At 37.4% G+C, this 24,697-nt stretch overlaps 1 protein-coding gene across 2 annotated transcripts in view; it reads left to right on the plus strand.

Moving 5' to 3' along the window:
• Window positions 1-24,697, plus strand: part of PRIM2 (DNA primase subunit 2) — a 329,721-nt gene that overhangs the window by 188,011 nt on the left and 117,013 nt on the right. For both annotated transcript variants that reach the window (XM_077769099.1, XM_077769100.1), the window contains exons 9-10: window positions 4,452-4,524; window positions 9,892-10,077. In XM_077769099.1, the coding sequence (XP_077625225.1) occupies window positions 4,452-4,524; window positions 9,892-10,077 (259 nt within the window). The remainder of the gene's footprint in view (window positions 1-4,451; window positions 4,525-9,891; window positions 10,078-24,697) is intronic.

Consider the following 24,697-nt stretch of genomic DNA (forward strand, 5'->3'; position numbering starts at 1 on the left):
ATTCCAAATTCTGGTACTTAACATCTTCATTTGTGTCATTTTTCCTCCCATGAGTTTCATGCTTACCCTTACAGGGTTGGCTGGTGGCCATCTTTCTGTCTATTAGTAATATTTTTAGAAGTATGATGTCTATATACAGCTTCCTTATATTTTGCCTGTAGTTATTTATACTCATTAAGTCTTTGCATTACTAATTGCTACCATTCTCTTTTTACTTTCCCCTCCCCCCTTGAAATGCAGCTCTTTTGCATAGCCCATCAAACTGTGGAGGAATAAGTATTTTATAGTGCCATTCAGGCAAGTGTATGTGTCCTGTTAAATATCTTCTCTTTGTGTATAGTATACTGCAGTACTCTGGGCTAAGAAAAACTTCTTTGTGGGACTATTTGGTTCTGTACACTCAATAACTATAGTCATGTTCATACATCATTTTACCATTTATAGAGGACATTTGTATTAATCTTTAATCTAAACAGTCCTTTTTTTTAATGTTTATTTTTTTATTTTGAGAGAGAGAGAGAGAGAGAGAGTGTGTGTGTGTGTGTGTGTGTGTGTGAGAGCAGGAGAGGGACAGAGAGAGAGGGAGAGAGAATCCCAACAAGGCTCTATGCTCAGCATGGAGCCTGAAGTAGGACTCATCTCACAACTGTGAGATGATGGCCTGAGTCGAAATCAACGGTCGGACACTTAATCAACTAAGCCACCCAGGCGTCCTGAACACTATTTGTAGACTCAGAAGCTGAAGCTTACAAAGGCCACCAGAGCGGCCTGGTACCTCCTAGCCGCTTGATGGCTCCTCTGTAGGATCATGCTGCCCCCTTTCCCATCCTGTCTTTTTTGTACTGAGTGGTCAAGACTGTAGTTGTTTTGTGAACTAAAATACGGTTTATCAAATTTAATTAGCACTTTGAATATATCATTTCATTTCACCAGCATTTCTGTTACGCAAGCCTGGCTTTATTAACTCCATTTATAAATAAGGACAGTGCAAATCAGGATGGTTAAATGATTTGCCCAGTTTGCCAAACTAATGATTAAAAAACAAGAACAATCATCTCTGGATTCTAGCCTACTCTTATTTTCGTTGCCTTATGCTGCCTTTTTGTTTTACTGTAAGCTATGTTGGAAAGTGAAATATGTTTTTATTTTGGGCATTTCACTGAAACAACTTTCTGTTATACTCTGTATTAAAATGTGAAATAGTAAAATTAAATGATGACTATTGGCATAATTTAGCATGAGTTTTGTATCCCATGCTACTACTATGGTAATCAGAATGGATAGACTCCAATGATACATTAATTGTCAGAAATATGTTACTGAAAGGAGAAATAATACCACAGGCAAGAAAATGTGTTTTAGGGAACGGGATCATCCTGTGTTACTCATTGGCATTCTGCTCCTTCTGCTCTCAGATTAATTCTGAGGCCATTCTTAGCCTATGGAGGGAGAACTCTCAAGATGGGAAATCTACATTTTGAACAGTCTCCTAGGCAGTGGCTGCAGCATCCCACGATATACTCAGGTTTTGCTTCATAATTCATACCTATTTTTTAATAAGCACATGGATTGATTGCAAGAATAATAGCCTTTCTCCAGAGCATCTCGAGTGTGTGTGTTGTTTAGCAGCAAGAATGTATACTGAGCAGGTGTTAGAGAGTCTTTAATTCTTTAGAATTGTAGTGCTGCTTTACTCCAGAATTTCCCTTTAGTTGTGGAGTCTGCATAAACCTTGGTTTGATTGTGATTTTCTGTATGCTAGCAGCTGTTTTTCATTGTGCCATACCTGAATGTCTGCATCTGAATCAGTGTTGATGGACTTGGATATTTGTCAAGGAGCTGAGAATTTACAAAGGTAGATGGCTTTAGATATTATATACCATGCTGTTTCCTAATTTGTAAATAACACAACAGGAAAATGGGAATACGGCAGAGAAGAACATGGTGTGGTATAGTTAAGAAACAGGGAATTGAGAAATAAAAGGTTGAATTCTCACTGTGCTGTAAACTTGCTCTCCTTTTTTTAAAAGTTTATTATTTTTTAAATTTACATCTAAGTTAGCATATAGTGGGGCAGTGATTTCAAGAGTAGATTCCTTAATGCCCCTTACCCATTTAGCCCACCCCATCACCCCTGCAATAACCTCTGTTCTCTATATTTAAAAGTCTTTTATGTTTTTGTTCCCCTCCCTATTTTTATATTATTTTTGTGTCCCTTGTCTTTAGTTCATCTGTTTTGTAGCTTATAGTCCTCGTATGAGTAAAGTCATATGATATCTATCTTTCTCTGACTAATATCACTTAGCATGTAGTTGCACATGGCAGGATTTCATTCTTTTTGATTGCCAAGTAATACATACCACCTCTTCTTTATCCCTTCACCCATTGATGGGCATTTGGGCCCTTTCTATACTTTGGCTGTTGTTGATAGTGTTGCTATAAACATTGGAGTGCATGTGCCCCTTCGAAACAACACACCTGTATCCCTTGGATAAATACCTAGTAGTACAGTTGCTGGGTCGTAGGGTAATTCTATTTTTCATTTTTTGAGGAACCTCCATACTGTTTTCCAGAGTGGCTGCACTAGTTCACCTTCCCACAGCAGTACAAAAGAGATCCTTTTTCTCTGCATCCTTGGCAACATCTTTTGTTGCCTGAATTGTTAATGTTAGCTATTCTGACAAGTGTGAGGTTGTATCTCATTGTGGTTTTTATTTGTATTTCCCTGATGATGACTCATGTTGAACATTTTTTCATGTGTTGGTTGCCCATCTGGATGTCTTCTTTGGAGAAGTGTCTATTCTTCTCTTTTGCCCATTTCTTCACTGGATTATTTGTTTTTTGGGGTGTTGAATTTGGTAAGTTCTTTATAGATTTTGGATACTAACCTGTTATCTGATATGTCATTGCAAATATCTTCTCCCATTCTGTCAGTTGCCTTTTAGTTTTGCTGATTGTTTCCTTTGCTGTGCAGGTTTTATTTTGATGATGTCCCAATAGTTCATTTTTGCTTTTATTTCCCTTGCCTCCAGAGATGTGTTGAGTAAGAAGTTGCTGTGGCCAAGGTCAAAGGTTTTTACCTGCTTTCTCCTTGAGGATTTTGACGGCTTCCTGTCTTACATTTAGGTCTTTCATCCATGGAAACTTGCTTTCTGATCTAACAAGTTTCTAACTCCTCTTACACCCCTTCCCCCATTTGTCAAACATAAAATCAAAACACTCTCAGAGTGGTTGTGAGGAGGTACTTACAGGATATTGGGGTCCCTAGGTGGCTCACTTAGTTGAATGTCAGACTCTTGATTTCTGCTCATGTCATGATCTCACGGTTTGTGAGTTCGTACTGACAGTGTGGAGCCTGCTTGGGATTCTCTCTCTCTCCCTCTTGCACTCTGCCCCCCCCCCCCCCCACTCGCAGTCTCTCTCAAATAAATAAAGTTTAAAAAAAATAAGGATGAAGGCACCTGGGTGTCTCAGTTGAGGTCTGACTTTGGTTCAGTCATGATTAGGATTCGTGAATTCAGGCTTCATATCGGGCTTTCTGCTGTCAGCTCAGAGCCTGCTTCAGATCCTCTGTCCCCCCTCTCTCTGCCCCTCCCCTGCTTTGCTGTCTCAAAAATAAATAAAACATTTTTAAATTTTTTTAATGTTTATTTACTTCTGAGAGAAAGAGAGACAGTGTGAGCAGGCGAGGGTCAGAGAGAGAGGGAGACACAGAATCTGAAGCAGGCTCCAGGCTCCGAGCTAACTGTCAGCACAGAGCCCGATGCAGGCCTTGAACCCACGAACTGCGAGATCATGACCTGAGCCAAAGTCAGACGCTTAACCGACTGAGCCACCCAGGTGCCCCAAATAAAACATTTTTAAAAATCAAGGATGTAATTAGAAGGTATAGATAAAGGCTCTTTGCACATGTGAAGTGCTATTCAGGTGTTACTTGTTTTAATAGTGATTACCATATGTCAGATCCTTAAAGGGAAGTTATTTCACTTCAGACCTTTTTCAACCCTGCAAAGCAGGCATTACTACCTCAGTTTGACAGGTAAGGAACCTGGGGTAGAGAGAGTCTGAGTAACTTGCTTAAGGACCTACACTAGTATGAGATGGCTCCTCATTTAAGCTCCAGTTTATTCTTTGCTGTGCTGCCCTGCTGTTAATATGGGATCAGTAGCAGAGATTTGAACTTTAACAATAAATTGCATTATGCTTCTAAGAAATGGAAATGACACTTTAGGAATTAGGAGATCCAGATGGTCATTATATTTTTGTATTATCTTTGGTTAAGTTACTTAAATGTATTCTATTAAATATCTTTAAAATAATTGGCTATGTTTCTGCAAGGGTTTATATGTAAAATGTCTTACTGTGATTTTAATCTGTATCAGAATAAATTTCCTTTGAAGTGATTAAAATATGTTTTAAAAATCGTATTTTAATATTCTTTTTATTTTTAGTCATTCTTACACTGGTCAAGATTATAGTACACAAGGAAATGCTGGGAAGATTTCTTTAGATCAGATTGATTCGGTAAGCATCGCATCTATCTAAACTTGGACCTTTGTCAACAGGGAAGCACAGATTTTCTTCAAAGATTATTTTGGGTAGAGGCGCCTGGGTGGCTTAGTCTGTTGGGCAGCCGACTTCGGCTCAGGTCCTGATCTCGTGGTTCGTGGGTTTGAGCCCCGCATCGGGCTCTGTGCTGACTGCCAGCTCAGAGCCTGGAGCCTGTTTTGGAGTGTGTGACTCCTTCTCTCTGTGACCCTCTCCTGCTCACACTGTCTCTCTCTCTTTCTCTCTCCTAGAAATAAAACATTTAAAAAAAAATTAAAAAAAGATTATTTTGGGGAGAGGAGGTGAGAGAGAATGTCATTTTACTGCTTGCTGACCATTTTTAAAGAAAATCCCATGTGCTATACAGGTGAATTTTTGTAATCCTAGGAAAACCAAACTTAATCAGAAAATTATTCGTATTCTGACAAACAGAATTTAATCATATAGTTAATCATCATAGTTATGATAACTAAATAGTATTTGTGTGTTTATATTTAAATACCTTATACCTTGAGGGCTTGCCTGGCTGGCTTAGTCAAAAGAAGGTGTGGCACTTGATCTTGGGATCGTGAGCTCGAGCCCCATGTGGGGTATAGAGATTACTTAAATATATAAACTTTAAAATAGGGGTGCTTTGGTGTCACAGTAGGTTGAGCACCTCTTGATTTTGGCTCAGGTCATGATATCATGGTTTGTGAATTAAGAGTTCTGTGTCAGACTCTGTACTGACAGTGTGGAACCTCCTTGGGATTCTTGCTCTCTGCCCCTCCCCTGCTCACACTCCCTGAACAAACAAACAAACAAACATTTAAAAAAGGAAAAAGAAAAACCAAGGATGTAATTAGAGGATAAAGATACGGACTCCTTGCACATGTAACGTGTTATTCAGATGTCCAGATGTTATTTGTTTTAAACAGTGATTACCTTACCATATGTCAGGTTTTGAAACAGAAGTTATTTTAGTTCAAATCTCCTATCAACCCTGCAAAGCAGGCATCTTCATTTGAAAGATCAGGAACCTGGGGTATAGAGAGTCTGAGTAACTTGCTGAAGCACACATTCATATTCTCTCTCTCTCTCTCTCTCTCTCTCAGTAAAAAACAAACATAAAAAACTTTAAAATACATGAGTGAAGGAATGAATAAGTGAACAAATGCCCCAGCTACCTTCCTACACGCCAACCTTATACGTCGAGAAAAGGAAAAATGGAAAATGCCAAGTGTATCAGTTTGCTAGGGCTGCCATAACAGAATACTGTAGACTGATGCCTTAAATGACAGAAATTTATCTTCTCACAGTTCTGGAAGCTGGAATTCTGAAATGAAGATGTTGGCAAATTTGATTTCTTTTGAGGCCTCTTTCCATAGTTTTTAGGTGGCCACTTTCTCCCTGTGTCTCACGGGGTTTTTCCAGTGTGTTTGTGCATCCCTGGTGTCTCTTCCTCTTCTTAGGACACCAGCCACATTGGACCAGGGCCCTACACACATGACTTCATTTATATTAATTTTCTCTTTAAAGACCCCAACTCCAAATACAGTCACATTCAGAGGTCATGGTGGTTAGGACTTCAACATTTGAATTTTGGGACATTACGGTTCATTCCCTTAACGCTAAGTATAGGCCCCCATGCTTGTGTTGCCACTCGATTAATGGACAACTCATTGCAACTTCCGTTTGTGGTTTTATCGTAGAATGAAAGAGTAGCATACTTTACTATAATTTATAGAGTTTCCTTTTAATGCATTTTAGAATTTCTGCTCTATCCCAGAAAGGGAAACTAAACCAACCATAAATAATCTTTGTTTAGACAGTTACCAAATTATTTACAATAAATTAAAAATACAGTGACATTTTAATGCTTGGAAATAAGAATAAGGTGAGTAGGGAGAGACCAGGAGTATTTAAAGACCAGAATGAATAGGTTGTCTTCCTGTTTGGAAAAATTATAATCGAGTACTTGCAGTTACTATGTCTAGAAATAACCTAAGGATTGCTCACTTTGTACAGTTAAATTGAAATTTGTTCTGAAGGATGCCCCATCCTTTACTTTTCTCAGTTATTATCTCTAACACTTCCTCCATGCCATATGATTTGTGCTTATACTATGTGAATGGTTAGAAGTTAATTCTATTCCTAATTCAATCAAGATGTTTTGCCATTCATAAGCAACCGTGAACTTCACTGAATACTGTGGGAAGACATAGAAATATAATCATTAATTCATTTACTGAATATATATTGAGCCCGTCAGTTCTGTACCAGCCATTGTGCTGTGGATACAGAGGTGAATAAAATAGAAAATTCCTCTATCTTCATGGACCTTACTTGAGGGAGGTAGACAACATGTAAATAATAAATAAGCAATATAATGATAAATTACCTTAAGTGGTATGATGATCGTATCTTTGGGTCTGTGCTTGAGACCCTGTGCTAAATTGATTATGGTAAATCTTTATCTGTATTTCCTCCTAACTATTTGTATTGCCTCATCCTTATAGCAGCATGTCATTATCACATCTCTTGATATCCTCACTTTCTTCTTCAGATGTTTTCTTTAGATTTTTCTTCTTGCTGAAATCTGGCTCTTTCAATGACATTGTTTCTCCTATGGTCCTCCTTTTTTTTTTTTTTTTTTAATTTTTTTTTTTTTTTTTTTTTTAGANTTTTTTCCCCTATGGTCCTCCTTTTTTTTTTTTTTTTTTTAAATTTTTTAATCTTTTTATTTTTGAGAGAGACACAGATTGCGAGTGGGGGAAGGGTAGAGAAAGAGAGGGAGACACAGAATCTGAAGCAGGCTCCAGGCTTCAAGCTGTCAGCACAGAGCTCGATGTGGGTCTCAGACTCAGTAACCGTGAGCTCACGACCTGAACCGAAGTCAGACACTCAACCTTTCCTACCTCTGATTGTCGGTCGGTTGGTCAGTCTGTCTGTCTCTGTCTCTCTCCCTCTCTCTCTGTCGCTGTCTCAGTCTCTCTCTCTTTGTCTCTCTCTCTCTCTCACACACACAAACACACACACCTTAATTTGGTATCAGATGAGTCTTCCTTAGTCCATGTTACCATTTCCAAACCATTTCTCTGTCTTCTGTTTGTTAGCAGAGCTATAGCTCCTTTAAAGCCTTGTAATCCAATTATAGTTATCTTTGTTGCCCACATCTCCATCTCCTGCCCTTATCCACTGGTGACTATGGCTGTCATGGTGTCTTGCACCAGCATTGCTCTTGTTACTGTTCTTGACCTCTGCAACATCCATGTTGATAATTCATCCATACTCTGGTCTTATAATTCCTTTGTCTGCTCATTATCCACAGGCATTTTTCTGTCCCATTGCTGCCAACCTAGACCCTATGTTTTCCATTTCCATTTTTGGATTACTTCCAGCGTATCTTCCTTGCTTCTGTATATAGTCTGTTCACTACACAACAGCCAAAGTTCTCTTTGTTTATCAGATCATGTCAATCTTCTGATCTGAACTCTCTGTTGAGTTTCTATCACATCTAGACTAAAATCCAAACTTATAACTATGGCCTATACTGCCCTGTGTACTCACGATTCCAGTTTCACTTCTCCATTCTGACCCATTCACATGTTTAGCCACTTGAACGTTATTGCTATCTCTGGAGCACACTATGTTCATTCCTTCTCAAGATGTTTGCTTTTGTTTCCTTTCCTGGATCTCATTTGACTGAAATCCTCTTTAAAATGGGATCATAGCTGCAATGCCAACTCCTCAGAGAGACTTTACTGGCTACCTGAAGTATTCCTTTCCTATTCACACTTGATCCCATTAATCTATTTTATTTCCAAGGCTTTTGGAATTAGATGTTACCTTTATGTCTGTATTCATTGTCTGTTCTCCCATTTGAATGTTAAGTTCTTTGAGGACAGGGTATTTGACTTCTTTGTTCACTGCTAATTCTTCAAGGCTCTACACAGAGTTGTGTTCAGTAGATATTCAGTGATTGAATGAGTAAACAGTACTTAAGGAATTGTGCCAAAGGAAGCTGAAGTTGAATTGCATCTTGACCACTGGCTCTGCTTTGTCTAGATGATATGGGAAGTAGGAAGGGTTTTAACCCCAAGCAGGGCCAGTGGAGTGACAGAAGTGAGAAGTACAAAACATAACCATGTGATCATGGAATAACCCAACTGACTGGAGCAAAGGATGTAGTCTAGTACTGGTAAAGTAACATACTGGGCTTTTTTTTTTTTTTTACCTTGGTTCCATGACACTTGATTTATGCCCTTGTTAGAGCACCCATTTATGGTGATTTATGTGAGTTTTACTTGTATGATAGTGACTGTTTCTTTTTATTTCACATAAGTGATTTAAAGGGGAAAATTACCTTTTATTCATCTTCTTGTTTCCCAAACCACCTGATGCCTATTTGTTCTGTTGTTACACATAATTGAAAAGTAGCTAGTTACAGATGTTGACAGAAACTTGTCTCTTCAAAACAAGGATGTTAAATATTCATTGGTGTTTTTGGATTAGAAAAATGTTTAAGAAAAATAATTTGGTAATAATATGAAGGAACAAGAAGGAACACATGAAAACAGTAGACCTGGCAAGGGAGGATAGAGGCCTGGCTGGACTTAGTTGGGGAGGGAAGAATTTCAAAGTTGTTAATAGGAGAAAATGAAGAACTTGGATGATCTCTAGAGGGAGCAGCAAAGGCAAACAAAGTGAGACCTGCTCCTGCTTTGGCAGAGTCGAACTTGCCAAGAAATATGTGAGAAATGAGAATTAAGCCTTGGGAGAAGGATACTGAGGAAGTTAAAGAGAATGCAACTGAAACCATCAATGAAAAAGTTGTTCTTTTTGTTAAAGTTTATTTATTAATTTTGAGAGAGAGACAGAGAGAAAGGGAGAGAGAATCCCAAGCAGGCTCTGCACTGTCAGCACAGAGCCCAGTCATGGACTTGAACCCACGAACCATGAGATCACGACCTGAGCTGAAACCAAGAGTCAGATGGCTAACTGACTGAGCTACCCAAGTGCCTCTGTATTATTTTCTTGCAACTGCATGTGAATCTATAGTTACCTCAAAAGAAAAAGTTTAATTAAAAAATTAAAAAAGAGAAATAGGCGAAATAAATTTTAACAATATATTTTATTCAATCCAGTATATCCAAAATAATATCTTCTCAACATGTAATCAGTATCAAAATATTAAGAGAACAGTTCATCTGTAATTGCATTAAAAAGACTGTCTTATAGTTTTGTTTTTATTCTAATTAGACTAAATTTACAGTTTATAAATTACATTGAATTTGCAACAGCTATTGTGAGGAACCTGGTAAATCTTCCACATAACAACTCTTATCTCGTATTTTCTTGTAGCTTTCTACCAAATCCTTCCCACCTTGCATGCGACAGTTACATAAAGCCTTGCGGGAAAATCACCATCTTCGTCATGGGGGCCGAATGCAGTATGGCCTCTTCTTGAAGGGCATTGGCTTAACATTGGAGCAGGCCTTGCAGTTCTGGAAGCAGGAATTTATCAGAGGAAAGATGGATCCAGACAAGGTACTTTTGAAAAATCAGAACAGTAGCTGAATTTTTAATTTGGTTTGAAAACTTAAGGTCTGTCGGTCTATTTTTAAATATATCCCTGAAATGTAGTTGAAAATTCTAAAAGATAAATGTGTGTACAATTTCATTTAAGTAAAAAAAAAGAACCTCCCATATTAATCTAATAGATTCTAAACAAAAGATTGGGAAAGTTTAATTCAAAGGATAAGATTGAAACAGTAACGTTAAGATGTAAAGTCATGCTTAAGTGAAAAAAGTCGTCTTTGAAGGTATACTGCCAGTAGTCATTATAAGACTGAAACTGTTGAGTTTTATTTCTGTAAGAATGTAATATGTATGGACATTATATATATTTATATATGTATGTATATGATAATGTTTTCAGAACTAGGAGATACTGCGAATAAAACCATTTTAGATGCTTTTTTATTGTGTTCTACAGAACCTTTCATTGAGTGTTTTTAGTTAGACATCAATCACTAGAAACCTGAGAGCTGCTTTTTGGTCTGTTCATAGTACTCAGATTCCCACTCCTATTCCTTATTTCTCTTCAGTAGTACTAGCTAATAACATTTTATTTGAAAATACAGTTTTTTGTCCTTTCTGTGCCATGAATTAAGTTCTTTAATGCTTATTTGTTGGTTTGCTTCTTGTTAGAAAAGATAAATTACATAGAACAAAGAATATTTACCAAGTAAATTTCATAATGAAACTTTATTATGTCTTCTGTTAGTTTGCTAGAGCTGCCATAATAAAATACCACAGCCTGGGTGCCTTAAACAATAACTATTTATTTTTTCACAGTTGTGGAAGCTAAAGTTTAAGATCAAGGTGTTGGCAGATTTGGTTTCTCCCAAAGCCTCTTTCCTTGGCATCTAGATGCCTCCATTCTCACTCTGTCCTCATGTGGCCCTTTCTCTCTCTGTGTTCACTTCTCTGATATTTCTTCCTCTACTTATAAGGACATTTTCATATTGGGTTAGAGTCCTGCCATTATGACCTTATTTAACCTCAATTAACTTCTTATTTTTTATTTTTTTTAAGTTTTTATTTAAATTTCAGCTAACATACGGTGTAATATTAATTTCAGGTATACAGTATAGTAATTTAACACTTCCATACAGTACCCGGTGCTCATCATAATAAGTGTACTCCTTAATCCCTGTCACCTATTTAACCCATTCCCCCACCCATCTCCCCTCTGGCAACCATCAGTTTATTCTGCATAGTCTGCTTTTTAGTTTGCTTGTCTCTCATAGTTATCTTTTTAAATGGCTTATCTCCAAATAGAAGTCACATTGGGAGTTAGGACTTCAACATCTGAATCTTAGGAAGATACACCTCAGCTTATAACACATCTCTAGCTTTATCTTTTTTAAAAAATTCAGATAATTTTATAATATATTACAAAAGGCTCTTAAAATTTTTACAGATTTGTTTTTAAAACTGTCTTTATTGATAATTATCCATAGAATCTTAAATTTCTCATTTAATAGTTTTTTTAAACACAATTTTGGGTAATGTTTCTTAGACCTCTATTATATATATTTTCATTTTAAAGGTAACATATTTTGATTATAGCAAATGTGAAAAACACAGAAAAATTCACCTGCTGTTTAACTATTATCACGTTAGCCTTTCTATCTAGGTATATAGAGTTAGCTAGAATATTGTATTTTAAAAGTTGACATTTTTTAAATGTTAATTTCCCCAGGTTGTTGAGTAATTTTTGAAAATATCATTTGGATGAGTTGCATGACACTACATCCTTTGAAAGTGTTAGAATTTGTTTAATCATTCCCCTATTACTGGGCATTTCATTGTGTCTGTTTGACTCTGTCATAAATGTTATTGCAGCCAGTATCCTCAGCACATAAATCTTTGATTATAGCCCTGATAATGTCCTCTGTATATATTCACCAGGGAAAAAAATTATGCGGTAAAAAACTGTACACAGCTTTAAAGTTTTGATGCCTTTTATACGAAATGGCTATTTAAACAGGCTTAAAATTAGACTCTCATCAAGCTTTATGAGAATCTTGCTATGTCACTGGCATCATTATATATTATTACTTTAAAATATTTTTTGATCTTTTTATTAGGAATCTGATGTATTAAGGAAGCAAGGGTATTAGGGTTCTCCAGAGAAACAGAATCAAAAGAAAAAGAGAGGGAGGGAGGGGAGGAGAAAGGATATTTATTATATCGAATGGCTTATGCGATTTTGGATCCTGACGAGTCCCAAGATCTGCAGTCGGCATCCTGCAGACCCAGGAGAACTGGTAGCGTAGTTCCTGTTGGAAGACTGGCAGGCTTGAGCCCCAGGCAGAGCCAGTGTTTTAGTTTGAGTCTGAAGGCAGGAAAAACGCATGTCTTAGCTTAAAGCAGTCATTCAGGAGGAAATTCTGTCCTACTCACTAGAGGGTCAGTCAGCCTTTTTGTTTCATTCAGGCCTTCAAAAGGATTAGAGACCCGCTGACACAGGGGAGGGCAGTCTGCTTTACTCAGTGTACCAGTTCAAATGTTAATCTAATCCAGAAACAGCCTCACAGACAAACCCAGGATAATGGCTGGGCACCCTGTGGCCCAGTTAAATTGATTCATAAAATTAACTGTCACAGTAGCTAAGTGCTTATGAGCCATGATTTTGAAAAGAGAGAGAAGTTGAGGGGCACCTGGGTGGCTTAGTCGGCTAAACATCTGACTTCAGCTCAGGTCATGATCTCACGCTTTGTGAGCTCGAGCCCCATGTCGGGCTCTCTTGCTGACAGCTCAGAGCCTGGAGCCTGCTTCAGATGCTATGTCTCCTTCTCTCTCTGCCCTTCCCTCGCTTATGCTCTGTATCTGTCTGTCAAAATAAATAATAAAAACACTAAACACTTAAAAATTATTGTTTTTTAATTAATTTTTTAAAAAGTGGATTTCTGTATGAGAAAATAAAATTTTTTTGTTTCTTTTTTAGATACAGGCATATTTTTAACAAGTTATGAAATATTAACAATTATTTTAGTAGCCAACCAGATTTGTTGTCTTATATGTATTTTTCTAAATCAAAATTATAGGTTGGAAGAATATAGAACTATAAAGGAAGTGGTAACCAATGATCATCACTATTATTTTATGTCCAGAAATAGAGCTTCAGCTACAGATATATACGTAATATAGCAGTCAAATTCTGTTTCTCATTAAAAGTACAAAGAAATATGCATGTGTGTGTGTATACATATACACACTTAATCCATTTACTTTACATTGATTACTCAACAGATTTTATTTCATCATGAGGCAAGTGTTGTTTTGGAGATACTGCAAAAAGACACAGCCCTTGTTTATGAGGACTTTATAGCCTCCTGGAAAAGACATAAATGCAAATATACAAATTCAGTAAGATAATTGCCATGGTAGAGATGGTCATAGGATTCTGTAGTAGAACAGAGGAGGAGGCTGACAGAAAGAATAGTAACTGAATGTGTCATTCAGTGGGGATGGCATATTTGCCAGGTAAAGTTAGAAGGGAGTTCCATGTTGAATGCACTGTGTTTCAAGGGAAACCTTAGATAAGAGTGTGTAGCCTCTCCTCTAGGTGGTAGAAACCTGAACTGTAAAAATAGAGTTGTGGTTAGAGATGAGGCTATAGATACAGACTTTTATTTTAACATAATTACTAAAGATAGGTGGATTAGTAGGCCAGTAGAGGTGGTGTTGCTAGATAGGTAACTGCTGACTGGGGTTAGGTCATCTGTGTATGGTCAGTTGATAACTGTAGTTTAGTTAGATATATATAATTTCATAACTTTGAATATTTACTAAAATTGCATAATGAATCTGGGATGTTATAAAGGTTTACTGACAAAGAAAAATAGTTTGAACAAAGTTTCTACCTGCATTTCTATTTCTACTTGGTCCAAATGAATTTGGCTTCTTTAAATAAGAGTTTCTGATTATGGGCCAACATTAATTTTTTAAAAATGCTTTTGCTTTAGGTTTTCCATTTGCTTGGTAATAAGGTGAGTTGGAATATAGAAGTAACAAGAAAACAATTACAAAACATGACTGGTGGACTGGTGAAAAAGAAAGTATTGCTAGAGGAAATTATTAAAGTGGATCGTGTTAGAGAATGTTGAACATCAGTCTTGCAATAGGATGTGAAGGAAGTAAACGACATGGATGAATATAGAGGTAGGGAAGGAAAATAATGTACAATGAACAGGAAATGAGGGAAACGCAGTCAAAGCATTGTTCATGCTTCTATTTGTTCATTATTTGATAAGTATTTCATTATTTATTCACTGAGGGCTTTTTTCTTTGGTCAGCTAATTTGGGAATTGTTGAGATTTTGGGTTATTGTCATTTTAAAATTGTTGGTTATGGGCTTCTTTTTGGATTTTACCTTGTCAGTATATTTGAATACCATTTTTATTTGTGTGCATATTGTATTAGAGGGTAAGTGATTTTTGTATGAAAACATCAACCATTTCCAAGAGAATATTCTGTTGTTATGAATGATCTTGTAAACTGTTTTAGCACATACTTGACTCCCAGAATATTAGTTTCATAAGTTAGGATTTTTATTCTTGGACTTAATTGTATGGAGTATGAATATTTATGGTATCTTAAACATTTTTTAAAGCCTTTTTTCAAGTATAGTGACACATGATGTTACCTTAATTTCAGGTATACAACATAGCAGTTCAACAAATTTAAACTTAGGCCATGCTTACCATAAGTATAGTTAAAATATATTATATTACTGGCTATATTCCTTTTGCTTTACCTTTTATTCCCACGATATATTTCTTCTATAACTGGAAGCCTGTATCTCCTACTCTCATTCACTCATTTTGCTCATTCCAACTCCCTTTTCTGGCGAGCAGCAAGTTGTTTTCTCCATTTATAGGTCTGAGTCTGCTTTTCATTTGTTTGTTTATTCATTTGTTTTGATTTTAGATTCCACAGTATACACTTTAGATTCCACAAATATACTTATGGTATTTGTCTTTGGTTTATTTCACTTAGCATAATAACCTCTAGGTCCATCCATACTGTCACAAATGGCAAGATCTCATCCTTTATTATGGCTGAGTACATATATGTATATATGTACTTATATACATATGTACACACACACACACACACACACACACACACCACTTTATATATTCATCCATTGATGGATACTTGGGCTGCTTCTGTATCTTGGCTATTGTAAATAATACTGCAATAAACACAGGGATATATACATTTAAAAAAATTATTGTTTGCGTTTCTTTGGATAAATACCCAGAAGTGGAATAACTGTATTATATGGTAATCCTATTTTTAATTTTTTGAGGAAACTCCATACTCTTTTTCCACAGTGGCTGTACCCGTTTACATTTCTACCAGTAGTGCATGAGGGATTATTTTTCTTCACATTTTTGCTAACATTTGTTATTTCTCATCATTTTGATATTAGCCATTCTTACAGGTGTGAGGTGATATCTCATTGTATTTGATTTCTGTTTTTCTGATGATGAGTAATGTTGAATGTCTTTTCATGTGTCTGTTGGCCATCAGTATGTCATTTTTGGAAAAATGTCAGTAATGTTCTCTGCCCTATTTTTAATCAGATTACTTGTTTTGGGGGGTGTGGGATTATAGAAGTTCTTTATATATTTTGCATATTAACCCATTGTTGGATACCTCGTTTGCAATGGGTTCAGTAGGTTGACTTTTTGTTTTGTTTGTTTCCTTTGCTGTGCAAAGCTTTTTATTTGATTTAGTCCCAATAGTTTATTTTTGCTTTTGTTTCCCTTCCGTCAGGAGACCTAAATGTTGCCAAGGCCAGTGTCAAAGAAATTCCTGCTTCTGTTCTCTTCTAGGATTTTTATGGTTTCAGGTTTCACATTAAAATATTTTTTTTAATGTCTATTATTTTTGAGAGAGAGAGAGAAAGAGAGAGCGCGCGTGAGCGAGCAAGCAGGGCTGGGGCAGGGAGAGAGGGAGACACAGAATCAGAAGGAGACTCCCGGCTCTGAGCTGCCAGCACCGAGCCCAATGCGGTGCTTGAACCCACAGTCGGCGAGATCATGATCTAAGCTGAAGTAGGCCACTGAGCCACCAGGCACCCCTCAGGTTTCACATTTAAGATCTTAATCCTTTTTGAATTTATTTTCATGCATGGTGTAAGAAGTGGTCCAGTTTCATTCTCCTGCACATAAGTCTCCTTTTTTCCCCACATTATTTATTACAGAGACTATCTTCCCCATTGTATAGTCTTGCCTCCTTTGTCATAGATTAATTGATCATATAAGTGTGGCTTTATTTCTGGGCTCTATTCTGTTCCACTCATCTATGTATCTTGTTTTTGTGCCACTGCCATATTGTTTTGATTTCTGCAGCTTTGTAGTATATCTTAAAATCTAGAGTGGTACCTCTAGCTTTGCTGTTTTTCTCAAGATTGCTTTGGTGGTTTCAAGGTCTTTTGCGGTTCCATACAAATTTTAGGATAATTTGTTCCAGTTCTGTGAAAAATGCTATTGGTATTTTTTTTTTTAATATTTTGTTTATTTTTGAGAGAGAGAGAGACAGCGTGAGCAGGGGAGGGTCAGAGAGAGAGGGAGACACAGAACCCGAAACAGGCTCCAGGCTCTGAGCTGGCAGCCAGCCCAGAGCCCGATTCGGGGCTCGAATCCACGAACCGCGAGATCATGACCCAAGCGAAAGTCGGACGCTTAACCGACTAAGCCACCCAGGCGCCCCGCTATTGGTATTTTGATAGAGATCTCGCTGAATCTATAGATTGCTTTGGGTCGGATGGGCATTTTAACAAGATTAATTCTTCTAGTCATTGAGCATGAAATATCTTTCCATTTATTGTGTTATTCTTAATGTCTTTCATCAGTTTTTTACAGTTTTCAGAGTACATACAGGTCTTTCATCTTATTGGCTATATTTATTCCTAGGTATATTATTCTGTTTAGTACAATTGTAAATGGAATTGTTTTCTTAATTTCTCTTTTTGGTCACTTGGTTATTAGTATATAGAAATGAAACTAGTTTCTGTTAATTTTCCATCTTGCAATTTTACTGAATTCATTTATTTATGTTTTTAAAATTATTTATTTTTGAGAGAGAGGAAGAGAGAATGAGAATCCAAAGCAGCCCTAAACCATCAACAGGGAGCCCTATGTGGGACTCAAACTCATGAAGTGTGAGATCATGACCTGAGCTGAAACTGAGAGTTAGACACTCAACTGACTGAGCCACACGGGTGCCCCTACTGAATTCATATATTACCTCCAGTGGTTCTTTGGTGTTGTATTTAGGGTTTTCTATGTCTAGTATCATGTCATCTGCAAATAGTGATAGTTTGCTTTCTTCTTTACATATATGGATGTCTTTTATTTCTTTTTTCTTGTCTGTTTTCTCTGGATACAACTTCCAGTACTTTGTTGAATAAGAGTGATGAGAGTGGACATCCTTGTCTTACTTCTGATCTTAGAGGAAAAGCTCTTTTTCACCATTGAGTATGATGTTAGCTGTGGTATGTTGATGTTAGATGTTTTCCACATATAGCCTTTATTTTGAGGTAGGCCTTCTAAACTCACTTTGTTGAGAGAGTTTTTATCATGATTGGATATTGAATTTAGTCAAATGCATTTTCTGCATTTATGGAGTTGGTCATAGGATTTTTATTCTTTGTTAGTAAGATGTATCCCATTGATTGATTTTAAATGTTGAGACATTTATGCATCACTGCAATAAATCTCACTTGATCATGGTGAATGATCGCTTTAATGTATTGTTAAATGCAGCTTGGTGATATTTTTATTTGTCAGAGATACTGGCCTGTGGGTTTATTTTTTACTAGTGGTGTGTTTGGCTTTGGTATCAGGGTAATGCTGGCCTTGTAGAATGCATTTGAAAGCTTTCCTTCCTCTTCTATTTTTTTGCATTAGTTTGAGAGTAGATATTAACTCTTCTTTAAATGTTTGATAGAATTCATCTGTGAATCCATCTAGTCCTGGACTTTTCTTTATTTTTTGTAGTCTTTTGAATATTGATTAAGTTTCATTACTAGCAATTGTTCATATTTTTTTCCGTCTCCTGATTCAGTTTTGGAAGAATCTACGTTTGCAGGAATTTTTCTGTTTCTTCTAGGTTGTCCAATTTCTTGGCATGTAATTTTTAATAGTAGTCTTATAATCCTTTGTATTTCCGTGCTGTTGATTAGTTGGTTATTTTTCCTCTTTTTCTGATTATATTTATTTGGGTCCTTTCTCTCTCTCTCTCTCCCCCCCCCTCTCTTTCTCTTTCTTTTTCTNCCCTCCCTCCCTCTCCCTCTCTCACTCTTCCTCTCCCTTTCTCTCTCTCCCTCCCATCCTCCCTCCCCACCCCCTTTTGGTAAGTCTAGGTCAAGGTTTATCAATTTTGTATTTCTTTTCAAAGACTCGGTTCTTGGTTTCATTGATCTTTTCTATGTTTTATTTTCTTTTTCAAGTCTCTATGTCTTTTATTTATGCTCTGATTTTTATTATTTCCTTCTAACAAAGGACTTTGTCCTTTGTTAAATCTTTAAAGTGTAAGTTTAGATTGAGCTTTTTCTTCTTGAGGGACTTGTATAGTTATATATTTTACTCTTAGAACTGCTTTAGCTGCATCCCAAAGATTTTGGACCATTGTGATTTTACCTTCATTTGTCTCCATGTACTTTTTTACTTCTACTTTGATTTCTTTGTTAACCCATTGGTTATTTAGTATCATGTTTAGTTTTACATGTTTGTGTTTTTTCCAGTTTTTTTTTTCTTGTAATTTCCATTGTCATGTTGTGGTTGTAAAAGATGCATGATATGCTTTCAGTCTTCGTACATTTTTTGAGATTTGTTATGTGGCCTAACATGCCCTGGAGGTTGTTCCATGTGCCCTTGAAAAGACTGTGTATTCTGTTGTTTTTGGATCTGTGTATATTTGTTATGTCCATCTGGTCTAATATGTCATTCAGAGACACTATTTCCGTATTGATTTCCTGCCTGAAAGATTTATACATAGATATAAATGAGGTTTTAAAGTTCCTTAATATTATTGCATTACTGCTAATTACTCCCATTGTTTCTCTTAATCTTTGCTTTGTGTACTTAGGTGCTTCAATGTTGGGTGCATAGATATGTACAATTGTTATATTCTCTTGTTAGATTGATCCTTTTATCATTATGTAATGCCCCTGCTTACTTCTTGTTACAGTCTTTGTTTTAAAGCCTATTTTGCCTGATGTAAGTAATGCTACCCTGGTTTTATTTTCTCTTTCATTTTCATGGGCTATCTCTTTCAGTCCATTCACTTTCAGTCTGTATGTGTCTCTCCGTCTGAAGTGAACTTCTTGTAGGCACATTATAGATGGCTCTTGTGGGGTTTGTTTGTTTGTTTTTTTAATCCCACCACCTCTATCTTTTGATTGGAGTGTTCAGTACATTTACAGTTAAAGTAATTATTGACAGGTATGTACTTATACCCATTTTGTTAACTTTTCTGGTTGTTTCTGTAGTTCTTCTCTTTTTTCTTCTCTTGTTCCCTTTCATTGTGATTGCTAACATCTAGTAATGTTATGTTTGACTTTCTCTTTATTCATTAATGTTTATTTGTTTTTGTGAGAGAGTGCACAGCGGGGCAGGGACAGAGAGCGGGAGACAGAACATCTGATGCAGGCTCTGCGCTGACAGTAGAGATCCCAATGTTGGCCTCAAACACATGAACCACGAGATCATGACCTGAACCGAAGTCATGCTCACCTGACTGAGCCACCCAGGCTCCACGAAGCTTTCTCTTTATTTTTTGTTTATCTATTGTAGGTGTTGGTTTTGTGCTTACCATGAGGTTCGTGTATAACATCCTAAGTATATAGCAGTCTGTATTAAATTGATGGTCACTTAAGTTTGAACACACTTAAAATCTTTTTTTTAAACTCCCTTTTCTACCTTGTATGTATATGTTGTCATATTTTACATCTTTTTATTCATCATCTAACTATTCTTATGTCTAATTATGGCCTCTTCTAACGTGCTCTGTGTAACATTTCATGTAAGGCAAGTTTGGTGGTGATGAACTTTAACTTGTATTTGGGAAACCTTTTTTTTTTTTTTTTAACTGTTTCTCATTGCTAAATGATAATCTTGCTGGATAGAGTATTCTTGATCACAGGTTTTTTTTTACTTTTAGCACTTTGAATAATACATCATGCCATTCCTTTCTGGCCTGCAAAATTTCTGCTGAAAAACCAGCTGATAGCTTTATGTGGTTTCCCTTGTATATAACTTACTGCTTTTCTCACTGCTTTTAAAATTCTCTCTTTACCTTTAAACTTTAACATTTTAGTTATTATATTTCATGGGATGGACCTCCTTGTGTTCAACTTATTTGAAACTCTCTGTGGTTCTTCAACCGGGAGGTCTATTTTTTCCTGTTGTTTAGGGTTGTTTTCAGCTATTATTTTTTCATCTACATTTTTTGCCTCCTCCTCTGTCTCCTCCATCAGGGCCCTCTATATTGTGAATGATTACTTAATTTTGTCTAAAATACCCCTTAACCTATCCTCTTTTTTTTTTTTTTTAACACTCTTTTTTCTTTTTGCTTTTCAGCGCGGGTACTTTCCATTATTTTGTCTTCCAGATCAATGATCCATTCTTCTACATCCAGTAATCTATACTGGCCTCCCTCTGTTATAGTTTTGGTTTCAGTTATTGTATTCTTTAACTCTGATTAGTTCATTCTTATATTTTCTCTCTTTATTTTTGAAGGTCTTACTGAGTTATTCCATACTCCTCTCCATTCCAGTGAATATCATTATGATCATTACTTTAAACTATTTATCAGGCATATTCTTATTTTTTTTAATGTCTGTTTTATTAAATAGAGCATGAGGAGAGGAGGGACAGAGAGAGAGAGACAGACACAGAATTTTAAGAACACTCCAGGCTCTGAGCTGTCAGCACAGAGCCTGACATGGGGCTCAAACTCACAAACTGTGAGATCATGACCTGAGCTGAAGTCAGATGCTCAACCAACTGAGCCACCCAGGTGCCCCTTATCAGGCATATTCTTATTCATGTATTTCTTTTTCTGAGGTTTTATTTTGTGCTCTTGGGGAAGCATATTCCTCCATCTCCCCATTTTGCTTTACTTTCTGTGTTTGTTTCTATGAATTAGGTGGAACAGCTACTTCAAACTTGAAGAAGTGATTTTGTGTATGGTCATTGTCTGTGTAGCCTGTGTGTGCCTCGGCTAGGGTTGTCCTAAGGCTCTCTGTGCAGAAGATGCCCTGGCAGGACAGCTACAGCTGGAGTGGGCACGGGCTCTGGTACTCCTGGGGCGCTCTGCACAGAGGGCACCTGCCAGTATAGCTAAAGCTAAAGTGGTTGTGGGTCACTGTGATCCCTGGACCCTCCAGGCAAAGGTATCCTGGCAGAACAGCCATTGCTGGGGTGGGTGCAAGCCAGGGATTCTAGGTTTCTCCACACTGAGTGTATTCTGACAGGAGAGCCAGAACTGAAGTGGGTGTAAATCGGGGTGTCCCAGGTTGCTCAGCACAGGGAGGGCCCTGCAGGGTAGCTGGAGTCGAGGCTGGTGTGGGTCGAGTGTCCTTTCAAATTAAAAAAAAAAAAAAAAAGATGAGGAAGAAGAAAGAAAATAGAAGGTTTTTTTTTTTTTTTTTAAGATTTTTATTTTTTTAAGTGCTCTCTACACCCAGTGTGGGGCTCAAGATCACAACCCTGAGATCAAGAGTCATGCGCTCCACTGACAGAGCCAGCCAGGTGCCCCTGGGTTGGGTGTCCTGGGTGCTCTGCACAGGGTACGCCTTGTCAGGTGGCTGAAACTGAAGCAGGTGTTGGCTGGGAGGTCCCAGAGTGCTCTGCACTGGCTGTATCCCAGCAAGCCGCCTGAAGCTGCTGTGGTATGAACCTGAAGTGTCCAGGGATGTCTCTGTGTGCTCTGCCCTGGGGCCACATTGGTGGAATGGCCGGGGCTGCTGCAGGCCAGGGCACCAGGGCTCACTGAGGTGGCAGGTCAGTTAGGATGCACAGACCCTGCCTCCTTTCACATTATCTGGATGAAAGGGGAGCATAAACCAAGGCTCTTGCCAGCCTCTCTAACCTGGAAAGAGTTCTAGCAGCTCTCCCGCCATTTGTCTGAATTCCAGGGCTGGCGTTTTTGTATGCTAGTTGCCCTTTGAAACCACAGCTTTTTTTTTTTTTTCCCTGGTCCTTCAGGGGCTGATGTGGTCTAGGGACATGGTGCTGGATGAGACAGCAAGGTGTGTGTGGGGACCGGACCCTGCCCCAGTCTGCCCTCTCAAGGTAGAGGGGAAGCGTAAACCATGGTGTTCATCAGTCCCTTAGAGCCACAGAGAGTTCAGCAGCACCCCTGCCCTGGGGCAGAGTTCTAGGGATGGCTGTTCTATATGCTCATTGTTCTTTTAAATTAGGCCTTTTTTCCCCCTTTTTCCTGTGTTCCAGGGGAGGTGACCTGCTCCTTGTCCCTCAGTGCCCTCCCTCCTCACCTCAGCATTCCAGTCGGGGATTCCCTTCATTACTGTTACCATGTATCTGTCTCCTTTGCCATTCTCTCTTCTGTTGTAAGGAAGCTGTTAGGTCAGCCCTTCGTTCTTCTTTAGGAGGAAATGTTCTGTGAAGAGCTGTGGATTTGTGTGTCCATGGAAAAAGTGACTGCAGTTTCTTACTATGTTTCACTCTCTTGGGTCAGAACTTGAAAATCAAAAGCCTTTTCAGTTGCCCTTGTCACTGGGGGGTGAGGACATTTTAAAATTGCACTTAGGTTGCCAAATTGAATTCTTTGGATTTGTGAATGATTCTTTAAGAGGTATTTGAAGTTTTAAGTGCCTTATTCCTTAAATAAGTTCTTAGATTCGTAAAATAAATGCACCTATGCTTTATGAAGTATTAATTATTTAATTATAGGATAGTTTTATGGAAGTTTTTCTTAGTTGTAATTTTAATTTACATGCCAGTCTACCTGAGAAAAAGCCTCACCCTGTGTGTAAGAGATTAAATTAATCAAACCTCTATTTAAAGCCTGAAAAAAAAAACATACCCCTAAAATACTCTTTCACTTGGAACTTAAATATTAAAGTGTATCACACATTAGCTTTAAGAATTAAGTTGTACTAGATAATTCTAATAAATTCAAAGCAATGTATCCTCTTAATCAGATTGTTTATAGTGTTGTTCTAAATTGCTTTGACCTGGCTCTATTGGATACTAAACACAATGTATCTCATGAACATTTTATACTGCTGAAATTCCTGTCCTTCATGATTGCATACTTAAGGTCTACATGTTGTTATAATTGGGTCAAGGAACATTTAGCACTGTTTAAAAAACTTTCTCTTTTGTCCTAGAGTCCAGTCTGCATCATGACATAAAACAGACTTATGTCATTAAAATCTGACTACCAAAGGCTTGAATATGTTGGCAGAGGGTGGTGGTGAAAGTATGAGTCACATTTATTGATGAGGTTTTTGTTTTTAAGACTAGTTGTTCTCCCAAGACCTGTCATAGCAGCACCGGCTTTTTCGTCATCTGGAAATTTGTTAGAAATGCACACTCTCTGAATCAGACTCTGACGGTGGGTCCCACCATGTGTGATTTAACAAGAATTCCAGGAGAAATTGATGCACACTAAAGATTGGGAACCAGTGTTACAGATACATAAATTGGTTATTAGCCTATAAAAACAAAGACATTGAAAATCATCAGCTCTCATTTGTTCTCCTGTAGGCAATTTGAACATAATAATGTTGACCTTTATCAGTAACCCAAACATATATATATATATTTGACTCCCTGCTACGTGGCAGATACTATTATATACCAAATGAATGAATATGTACAGCAGTTTCTTATCTGGTGTACTGCTGGTGAACTTCCAGTATACTCCAGTGTTGATCCCATAAACCCCTGGGGTAGCTGGGCTAGACCTGGGTTACTCAAAGCTAATTGCCTTCAGCTGTGAGTAGTTTCTTTCATTTACTGTAGAGTGCTTTACAAAGATCAGTTTATATGTGTTTAGTGACATGTAAAAGGTTGGAAAGAACTAATATAGAGTACAGATTTAGAGGCAGACTGAGTTCAGATTTGGTGCCACTATATACAGACCTTTTGCAAATCATCTGATATGTGTCCTCATCTATAGAATGTGGATCGTAATTTCATATATGTATGTAGATATATAGTTACATCTCTGTACGTTACTGATTGTGGTGAACATTCAGTCAAGGTTTGGTATAGATCCTTACATATTGTAAGTGCAAGTTATTCTAGGAGTTCATAGGAAAGAGAGGTTAACATGGAGTACTCAGTAAAGTTTCCACGGGCAGAATAAAATTAGTGCTGGCTTATTAAAAGGTGTCATGGAGAGGGAAGAAGGGGAAAGAAGGGAATTAGGGACCAAATTCCAGCAGAGATAGTTTGTTTTAGGAAACATTCAAGGGATACAGATTAAGGGAATGTATTTCAGGCTGTGTTCTTGGGAGCTCTTGGTTTCAATTAGCAAAAGGGGGCAAAAATTCAATAGGAGACTGAGTTCTCTGATTTGTGTATTTATATCTTCCTCTACTTTTATG

This window comes from Crocuta crocuta, unplaced genomic scaffold, assembly GCF_008692635.1.
Source record: "Crocuta crocuta isolate KB4526 unplaced genomic scaffold, BGI_CrCroc_1.0 scaffold205, whole genome shotgun sequence".
Lineage (NCBI taxonomy): Eukaryota > Metazoa > Chordata > Mammalia > Carnivora > Hyaenidae > Crocuta > Crocuta crocuta.